This window comes from Pseudorasbora parva, chromosome 1, assembly GCF_024679245.1.
Source record: "Pseudorasbora parva isolate DD20220531a chromosome 1, ASM2467924v1, whole genome shotgun sequence".
Taxonomy (NCBI): Eukaryota; Metazoa; Chordata; class Actinopteri; order Cypriniformes; family Gobionidae; genus Pseudorasbora; species Pseudorasbora parva.
The window spans coordinates 38,411,374-38,422,000 of NC_090172.1; the positions used below are offsets into that span (position 1 = coordinate 38,411,374).

The 10,627-nt window shown below is 39.2% G+C and overlaps 1 protein-coding gene across 1 annotated transcript; it reads left to right on the forward strand.

Annotated features, from left to right (window-relative positions):
• The first annotated feature begins 6,475 nt into the window (after positions 1-6,475).
• On the forward strand, positions 6,476-9,953 carry irx3a (iroquois homeobox 3a). Its single transcript, XM_067440257.1, has 4 exons — positions 6,476-6,944; positions 7,627-8,647; positions 9,188-9,254; positions 9,611-9,953. The coding sequence occupies exons 1-4, from the start codon at positions 6,732-6,734 to the stop codon at positions 9,663-9,665; spliced, it is 1,356 nt and encodes a 451-aa protein (XP_067296358.1). The 5' UTR covers positions 6,476-6,731; the 3' UTR covers positions 9,666-9,953.
• Positions 9,954-10,627: the final 674 nt, after the last annotated feature.

Consider the following 10,627-nt stretch of genomic DNA (forward strand, 5'->3'; position numbering starts at 1 on the left):
TTGCACACATGCTAAGCTTCTGACAGGGCCAGCCACAACAGACACTGCCAGACATTGATATGTGAGGATAATATAGAGGCGTGTTGGGATCTGGGACGTTTCTGAGGAGGAGAGAGGCGTTAACGGTGATGATGAGGGTGGCATTGTTCTGAAAATCTGGCAGCTCTTCCCAAGCCTGTGTGTATGAAAAGGGAATTAGGGGAGTGTGTGTCTGTGTGTGTATGTAATCATCGCTGGGTCACAGTGGAGTGACCTACCAGCTGAGTCCATTGCTGCTCCACTGCTCACAAGGTAACAAATGGCCCCAAATACACAAACACATGCGTACACACAGAGAGAGAAATAAAGTGGGTTAACATTTGCTCGATTTCACAAGTCAACTCTGAAAGCTAAATCTACAAACAATTACACTCGGCTGCACAAAAGAAACGGAGTGATCTTGTTATCCCAAGGTCTGAGGACTCGGTCAAATGTGTTTCTGTCTATACATATGGACGAATTGATTTAATCCAGGCATGTATTAGACATACAAATAAAGGAAGAGAGAGACAGATAGGCCTACAACTGATCTACTTTTATTGTACCACACACACGTAGTCTGGAGTGTATACATGAGGACACTTCTTATGTGGTCTATGTCATATCACTAACTGCATGCTGAGTATAAGTGCTGGTAGTATAAACTGTACTGACCTCAGTGTGTTGGCATGCTGTGCCACTCAATATTGCTGATTACACACACACACACACACAGAAGCCCATAATGCTATTCAGTCTAGACGTGATAACAAACTCGCACTACTGTTTGCCATATGCCTGTTATAATAATAATGATGGGGGGAAACTAGCTTGCCTTTTTTTTTCATAGGAGGCAAGAGGTTAGTTTTGGTATAAGCTATGCAAACTTTAAAACCCTACTTGGCTTTATATTTGAGGATGCATCGATATGTAGCCTAGACTCTGTGAGCTATTCTTCCCGCAGGGTTATCAGTGCCTCTGGGTGGATAGGGGCTCTGTGTTAGTACAGCTGCTTCTGCAGCCTACATACAAACCTGCTACAGCAGCTGGAGGAAAAAAGAGAGAGAGAAAGAGCTGGCAATCATGAATGGACGGCATAAAAATCACACATTTAGATTATCACTGGAATAACTCAACAGCTTCTTTGTATTAGTTGTAAAAACCACTCTGTATATATGTGATCATGAATTCTCATCATGATCGATGACTCTCTCTTTCTATCACTCTTTTTCTGTTCAGCACGACTTATGGAAGATGTGTTTATTATGTGTGTATGCTACATCCAGCTGCTCAACATGATACTTGGGCCCTCTGTAATCTTTCTATAGACATTAGACACAACTTGCTCCAGGCAAACACCTTCTAAGAAAAAGATTCCTTCTCAGTGGCTGCCTTCAACTTGCGATCGATACCATATTTTTCTTATGTACTTCATGTAAACACATTCTTTGCCAAAAAAATATTGAGTTCAAAAATTTTTGATTTTTTATTTGTTTTGCTGCACCACTTAACTAAGTATACAAAATCAATGTTAGTTAGTAGTCCAGTGAGGGTTTAAGTATAATCCAAGTGCTTTATTACTGACCCCCAATGTAATGTCTCAAGGCAAGTCACTAGAACTACAGATCAGTATTTACTTTATGTGGTGTATGCTACCACATGAAACATTAAGCATAACTGACCAGACTGTTTACAGTTATTAACATACAGCTGGAATGGCATACTGTCTTCACTGGCACAGTAATTTTCATTTGCTCGGATGACAGTTTTATAGCTAAGACAACTGAATTTCCATCTGTCACTGTCAACATAACACAAAAAGAATCTGAGAGTTCCTAGATGGTGATTGTGCCCTTGAACACACACACACACACACACACACACACTTTATTTAAGTCTTGCTCATGTGTGTCTTTCTGTCACTTCTCCGTAAACTGACAGCAGAAAAGCAAGCCCCAACTTGTATTTTAATTCAGGCCTGAAGTTACTTATTTCAGTATTGATCAGCTGTAATGCTGAATCAATGCTCATCTTGTTACCTGGGCTATACCCGTGTAACACACTGATATCCCCGGCCACAGGAACTCATTCCCTTTGCAAAGTGACTTTACCATAAAATCAATGGCTGCTTTGTTACTGATACAGGAGACAACCACCAGAGAAAGGCCGACAGCAGTGCAGAAAACATGCATGTGGCTAATATTCAAATCAACATTGTGAAGATGTCCAGAGACACTGTTGTTTTCCAGAAAGATGTTTTTTTTTTGTACTATTATTTAATGTATGCATAATAATAATAATAATAATAATAATAATAATAATAATAATAATAATAATAATAATAATGAAATTATTATACATATATTATACAATATGATATTGTGGGGTAAAAAAACTACTGAGTGACCTACAAAAGTAGGGAGAAAAAAAAAACATTCTCTACAAATTTACTCTAAAAAGCAACTGAGAAAAGAAAAAAAACAGTCGTGTAGGTGTGTGCACTCTTTGCTGAGAGGGCAGATGTTGGCAAATAGCGATAAATGAAAGTGACCCTGCCTTGCTAATGGAACAACTCAAAGCCCGCGCTAGTCCGCCATCAAAATATTTACCAAAGCAGCGCGTGAAGACTGGGCAGCGCGTGCTCTGACCTTCTCAATCAATTACTGCGCGTGGCCGCCGCTGGCTGCGCAATTTACCAAATCCAAATTCCCACTTTATGACCGCGCTGCTCGGACTATACGCCTGCCCCGCATCACAGCCGATGAAACAATCGAGAATAAGTCCCTCCAGATTTCCGCCACCTCAGCACACAGACTCCAGCAGTCACTTAATAGACTGGAGTTTGTCGTCGAAGCGTTGATGCTGAGGAAAATGGTTTTTCTTCCCTTTTCGTCTGTGCTTGAATTGCCATAGGCTGCACACAGTATAATATACGATTAACATTTATAGGCTAGGTAGGATAGATAGAGTTTTTTTTCTTCTTCTTTCTATTTAGGCCTCTTGTTATTTTGAAAACAAGAGGTCTAAATCCGCCTGTGTTAGTGTAGAGGAGGTATAAAGGTTAAGAAAATCCCTACAGTGTACAGACGCCAGAACGTGTAATCTAAACCACCTGTAGATGCTCAGTATAGGGCAAGGTCGGCTTTTGGTCCCCTGGTTAATGAAGGGTTAAAACAGACGTCGCCGTTTGAATTTGGTGTTTGATACAATTTGTTAAAGCATTTTAATAAGTTGCAGTCCATTGACTATACTCTTAATTTGCTCCAAATTGCTGTGTGTGCCAAGGGGACAGTTCAAAACTCGTCACTTTCTCCTCCAGTGCAAGTTATCTCTTTAATAGACACGACTGATTGGAGAAACCTAATTAAAATAACATTAGTCAAATTATGCTAACAGTTAAAATTAAACTTTAAACATATTCAGGAAGTACATTTCATTTTTTGAAAACATTTAATGGATTAAATTGCCTCTTCATACATGATATAAATTTGTTTATTTTGATTTTTTTTTTTTAGACATGGCCTAACACACAAGTAAATTAAAACTTCTCCCTATAGTCCCTACATATTATTTTGTGCTACGGCATTTGAAGATATTGTGCAAACTAAAACTTAGGGAGAAAACACTTTTCTTATTGCATAAATTCCCTATAAAACAATTGTCTGGAACCACTCCGTATAAAACATATTATATATCGATTGATATTTTTAGACCCACCAATCTAGATTCTGCGATTTCGTACAATGAAGATAAAGCAACTATATCATTCTTATTGCCGTTTTTAACCAAAACTTGCAAAATTCCAATTCTTTACTGAACCTGCAATCTGATTTCCCCTCTCGACTCCACTGAAAACTAACCAAATAAAATGCTGTTTGCCAGAGCTGTTCAAGAAAATGTAATTAAGGCCAGTCACTCTCTCACACATATTTCTCATTCCTCCCCCGTCGAATACACCATCCACATCAAAGGTCATTAAGTGTGTTTTCTTTTTAAATCCTTTGTCACCTCAATTAACAGATCGGATCAGAAAAGCCCCTTTTAAAAGACCATGTGCGATGGGGTATGTGTTACTTGTTTTCTGTCGCCTTGGCATTATAGAGCTGATTCAGAGGTGTAATTTGAAGAGCCCCTGTTTGAAGTCTTTGATCAGCGCTGTCGCAGGCATCTTGTGTATTGCATAAGGAAACGCTTTTGAGCGCAACGTCTCTGCTTGTTTATTTGGATGCGTGTTGGAGAATGCGAAATGGTGTCATCTGCATAATTGCTAGTAAAGGAGTCACAGAAACCATCCCTCAAGTCACACATCCAAGATTGCCCTATTTATACACGTGATATTAGTGCGGTGCTTTGAAACGTTGGCCTGCATTTAATGGAGTCATGCTAGGCTATATGTAAACTATCAAAAATAAAATAACAAATTTCATTAAATCCGGACATAATAATGCGACTGTTTTGTGTTTTTATTATTATTAGTCGTATAAAAATATAAACTAAAATAACAATTAATAATAATAAAGCTCAAGCCTTTATATAAATTGTTACAGCTTAATTTACAAGGGCTTCCAAAGGGGTGGGAAAAGAAGGCAGGAAGAAAACACCATCCTAATGCTTTTATGGCTGCGCCAGTTTCCTGGGTCAGTGTGAAAGTGTTAAGTTAGTGCATGTGTATTTGATTGGGCCAATAAATCAGAGGCAAACCTTGAGGCCCTGACAGGTCCCGGGATGAGACACGTGTCCATCCGAAATCAGAGCGCTGCAGGGCGGACTCCAGCACGCACACTTATCCTTTCCCCACCGTGCTTATACTAATTCACTAAATACAGCAGTTTTAAAAAAATATACGTTTACATAAAAATAATTACAAATATTTGTGGATAAATTCGACTTGAAATCGGACTAAAAAGAAAACAAGACTGCTTGAAACCTAGAGGGTTAGAGCTGTGTCTTGCATTGCCCCAGATGGTGCAGTGCTGTGGGGTCAGCCGGGTGGGCTCAGAGCTCTTGTTAGCTCTGCAGGTCCGTGCGCGTTATTGACGGTTATGTAGTTATTACCATGCGCTCTTGAATGGCTTCAGACTGCTGTTCTAATTAATAACCCCCGTAATCCTGCATTGTTAGACGTCAAAACAGCAGGCACGTGGTAAAGAGATCATGGAAATCCGGGAGTCCTTAAATAAGCAAAGAGCCAGTACAAATGACATTCCAGATATTAGGATGTCATAACAATAACTATCTCTTTAAAAGCAGATGGAAGGTTTAGGAGGAACATTGCGTTCTTGGAAACCACATATAGTAAATCCAAGCCGAAGTTGACTCACCCTAATCTTTCATTACTGAATTGAGATTTAGTCATCCTATATTAAAATAAACGAAACTCGTTACAGCACTAATCGGTGCCGTTGTTTGGAAGACGATTAGAAGACATATGATGACACTAGACTAGAACCATAATACGATTATGGATGTTTCCTGCATATTTTCATATATTGATTCAGGGAATTTCAATCGTGATTATCGTCCTTTGTTTAAATCCGTATTATTTACAGAAGGGTGCGGATTATATCAGATATTTTCAGTGGATAGCTGTATATCTGTAGAGTAATCCTGTAGGTTAATCGGCCAAAATATGTTTTTTAAGAACAGAAGATTTTACACATGAATGCAATTGAAACATTTGCGATTATATTTTAATACGTCAAAAATGATTGAAGACTGACAGATATAGCCTACCTCATGTGGGCTAGTAGTAAAAATATTAGCAGTAGCAATTTTACATAGTTTAAATAAAAACGCACTGCAGCCAAATGTAATTCGCAGAAATACACAACATAGTCTCATTACTAAATTGCAACCCGTTATTGTTCAATCGTTTCGCATCTCGTCAACTTACTCTGAAGGTGAACGGTAAAACGCCTGTTTTGATGTTTCACACTCAGAGGAGGGCTCGAGTGGCTTGTTCCGTGTTAGATGAACTAAAAACATTCCTCACATAACATTTCCTTTAGTAGTCTATTTTGTAATAGCATGCACAAAGAAATATGTCTGTTTTGTCCGATTTAAACTTTCAAGTTCTTCGTTTCACGTGGAAGAGACGCGAGTAAAATAAAGACACAAAAGATCTGCAGGAAGTTAAGGACTCAACGAGAATAAAATATTTACCATTTTGTGGATAATCAAAATTTTTGAGAAGTAACACAAGAAATTGGAAGGGCTGAAGCGGCGAACAAATAACAAATGAAATGATTGGCGAGCCATAAAATGAGATTTGAAACTCATTCAAATAAGAGATGGCGACGTCAGAGGACTTATCCAGACGGAGAGCAGGAGCTGAGAGAGAGAGAGAGAGAGAGAGAGAGAGAGAGAGAGAGAGAGAGAGAGAGAGAGAGAGAGAGAGAGAGAGAGAGAGAGAGAGAGGCTCTGTAAGTGGGGGTGAGACTTGAGAAATAGGAGGAGCTTCTGAACGACTAAAAATGTCAATCACAAAAAGGAGTTCCAATAATCTAAAGCAATCTGTAAGGACCTGACCTTAGTCCATTCAGATCAATAGGGAAGTAAGGGAGGAAAGCGCAAACGGATCGTTTACACTGGCTCTTTCGGAGGAAATATAGACTTCCCTGACACTTTGTCCTCACTGTAAAGTGGATATCGTGGTGCGCACCAAGAGGGCGATTCGCCGCTTTTTGTGACTTCAGTAGACTTTCTCCACAACAATGTCTTTCCCACAGCTGGGATATCAGTACATCCGACCCATATACCCGCAGGACAGGCAGGGGATAGGCAGTGCCCGAGCCGGGACAGACCTGAGCCCGTCCGGAGCGCTCTCTAATGTTCTCTCCACTATGTACGGATCGCCTTTCGCTGCCGCACAAAGCTATGGAGCTTTTCTTCCTTATTCAAATGATCTTTCCATTTTCAACCAGCTGGTGAGTAGCCTAATCATTTTATGTTCTTGCGCTGTTTGTTCTTTTTCTCTCAAACTCAAATGTAAAACTTAAATAATGTTACGAATTTACTTCAGTTTATGTTTTAATACCAAACCATTACTAAATAGTATGTTTTGCACGACGGTGGTGAACTTTGTTGTTTATCCCCCAGTTGGTAAGCACAAAAATAACTGAAAATGTAATTAATGAATTTATAGCTGTATCAAAAATAAGTGTAGAGTGCGTGCGCTGCTGATTTTTATAAACCACAATAAATTAAATAACTAAGATCGACAATTGTACCACGTCTTCAGGATGAAAACAAAATGTGTACAAATATTTGTAACCTAAAGCTTACACACATACAGAATAAATATAAATATAGGGCTTCAGAATCTTGTCAATTTATTTGAAATAATTTATATAAAGTATATAAAGTGCAAAGTCGATTTAATACAGTCAATAAGGGGTAGTATATAAAAACAAAAACAAACAAAAAAACACTCAACCATTGCTTTTGTAGCTAATTGCTAATAGACTGAAAATCATTTACGCAGTTGATATATCCAGCAACAATACATCAGGGAACTGCAACTGAGTACAAGATAATGTAGTATGTGCCAGGCCAAGAATAATTATAGTCACTCGCATTAATGTTGGATCCGTGTTCTGTGTTTTTAAGGGGGCACAGTACGAACTGAAGGACAGTCCGGGCGTCCAGCATCCTGGATTTGCTCACCATCATCCTGCTTTTTACCCATATGGTCAGTACCAGTTCGGAGACCCTTCCAGACCCAAAAATGCCACCAGGGAGAGCACCAGCACCCTCAAGGCCTGGTTAAGCGAGCACCGGAAAAACCCGTACCCCACCAAAGGCGAGAAGATCATGCTGGCTATCATCACTAAAATGACCCTGACTCAAGTGTCCACCTGGTTCGCCAACGCCAGAAGGAGGCTAAAGAAGGAGAACAAGATGACCTGGACCCCACGGAGTCGCACTGACGAAGAAGGAAATGTTTACAGCAGCGATCATGAGGGAGAGGACGGCGACAAACGCGAGGACGAGGAGGAAATCGATTTGGAGAATATTGACACGGAGAATATTGAGAATAAGGACGATTTAGACGAGCAGGACGAATTGCATTCTGATTTGAAACTGGACGGCAGGAGCGACTCCGAAATTTCTGACGGCTATGAGGATTTACAAGGACCGGAGCAAAGGTTGTTCAAAGCAATGGTGAAAGACGGTAAAGAGATTCACGGCGACCGCGCAGAGCATTTTCACCATCACAATCATCATCATCATCACCACCACAACAGCTTAGAACAGGCCAACGGCGAGCCGGTCAAACTCAACCAGGCCATCATCAACTCTCCGCCCTCAGAAAACAACCCCCCTCCAGCTCCCAAACCTAAGATCTGGTCTTTGGCAGAGACTGCCACAACTCCAGACAATCCGCGAAAATCTCCTCTGACTTCCGCTGCGTCCGCCACTCAGACCATCATAACTCCCCACAGACTCCTTTCGTGTCCCGTAGGGAAAATCCAGAGCTGGGCAAATCGGGGTTTCACCGCACACCAGCTCGCCTTGCTGAACTCAAACCACTACTTAGGACTCAGTAATCAGGCTTCGGCGAATGGCCTTGCGTTGTACAGCAGACAAGCAGAGGACAGGAGTCAAAACTCCGAGTCCACAGTAACAGGTACATGTCAACCACACTGAGAAGTGCACATGTGCAATTCCTAATGCTTTTTTATTGACACCATTAAGACTGTACTGGCAGACTGGAAACGCACCATTCTTATTGTTCCCTAAATCCATTTTCATTTGATCACTACTGTGAAAAATTCAAGGAATTAATTACACTTGAAATGCAAATGTCTAGTGGAGAGTACTTATCTGATATATATATATATATATATATATATATATATATATATATATATATATATATATATATATATATATATATATATATATATATATATATATATAGGCTATTGTTTTCATCTTTTTCTTCTTTTTTTGCTCCAATAATTAAAGTATTTCTATTTGAATATGTGGAAAAATATTATCGGTTTAAAAGGTGTGTTAGTATAAGCGAGTTTTGATATTTCTAGGCCACAAACTTTTCTCAACAACTGGCTGTAAGATCTTTTTAAAAAAGACTCTGCTTTATAAAATGGGCATTTACATATATATTTTTTCCCTTTTCTTCTTGTTACTGGTCTTATTATTTCAGAAAGATCTAGTGCCTTGGAAGCAGAGAAAAAGTTGTTAAAAACAGCCTTCCATCCTGTTCAAAGACGGTAAGAGCGGAGATCTTACATTATCTGTCTATGACTTTAATTTTGCGAGTTTCTTTCTTTCTTTTTTCCCCCTTTTAATTGTTATTGTTCATTTTTACATTTGAATATCACAATGTTAATGCATGAATGTCTAGTCACGCGCTCGGGTACTGGTATAGGCTACCGTGGTTTAAACATGATTTATATATTGTGCTTGTGCAATAATAAACCCAGATGTCAAACCAATAAATCTCCAGTGCGTCGATGCGATATTTCAGAATGTTGATTTCAAAAACGCTGTGTTCTCTACTTGCTTGCAGATTTAGTTTTGTGTTGGCCCCGTGTTTTTTTCATGCTTCCCTTCTATATCCCCATAGGCCCCAGAACCAACTCGAAGCTGCCATGGTATTATCCGCCCTCTCGTCCTCGTAGGCTTTTCTCTCTCATTTTGTTTACTTCTCATTTTAACCTGTGTAAGGAATGTAAAATAAAAATAACTCACTTCTGTATACTTACATTGTAAGCATGTCCTGTGTACAATGGCTGATGTTAATGCTGTCAGGCCAAGTAGTCTGTGAGTCCCATTTTCTTTTGTAAGCTCTGTGAGGATTTGATGTTGAAATGTTTTGTATATAACGTAAAGAAAATGTATATACTTGTGATCCGAAATTGTACAAGAAAGTCTATATTTTGGCTAATAAATGAACCGCTGCAACTTTACCGTCACTTTTTCCTTTTTCTTTGAAAACAATGGAGTTTTAATATTGTAAATGATATTAGAAATGTCATCTTGTAAGCTTGTCTGTGCGGAAACGGGTACTGTGTGTGTTTTGAAAGGCATGGGAAACGTTAACTCGAGGTTATGAGGTTTGAAATGGAGGATTTGAAGTATTTTCCTATTTCAGGGACTTAACTGTAATTAGCTCCTTCTTGAATCGCGCATTTGGATATTAATGGATGGGGATTATCCCCACCGAGGCGGAACAGCCAATATGAAATGAATAATTATTTCATTTTTATTGGGTTGAAATAGCATACAACTCAATTTCACTGTAATGAGAATTGAATATTTTCTTCTTTGAAGAGGAAAGTCGCACAAAAAAGTTAAACGCTTTCCTCTGTACAGATGGTTAATGTAATCTCGACTATTTATAATTTTCGAGATTCTGCTTTTTAAAAATGTAATGAATTCCAATCAGACATTGATGTTGTGCTGCTTGCCATATGCCTTCGATAGTGTGCGAAATTATTTATTTATGTGCGTTTTCCCTCTTGAAGATGATTTGCATGGCAGCAGCTTTGTTTCAGGCTTTCCAAAGTTTGGAGAAATTTAGAGTTGGAGCTCCCTCTACAGTCCACTCTGAACGGCCTTGACATGGACCGAGCTATTTTGA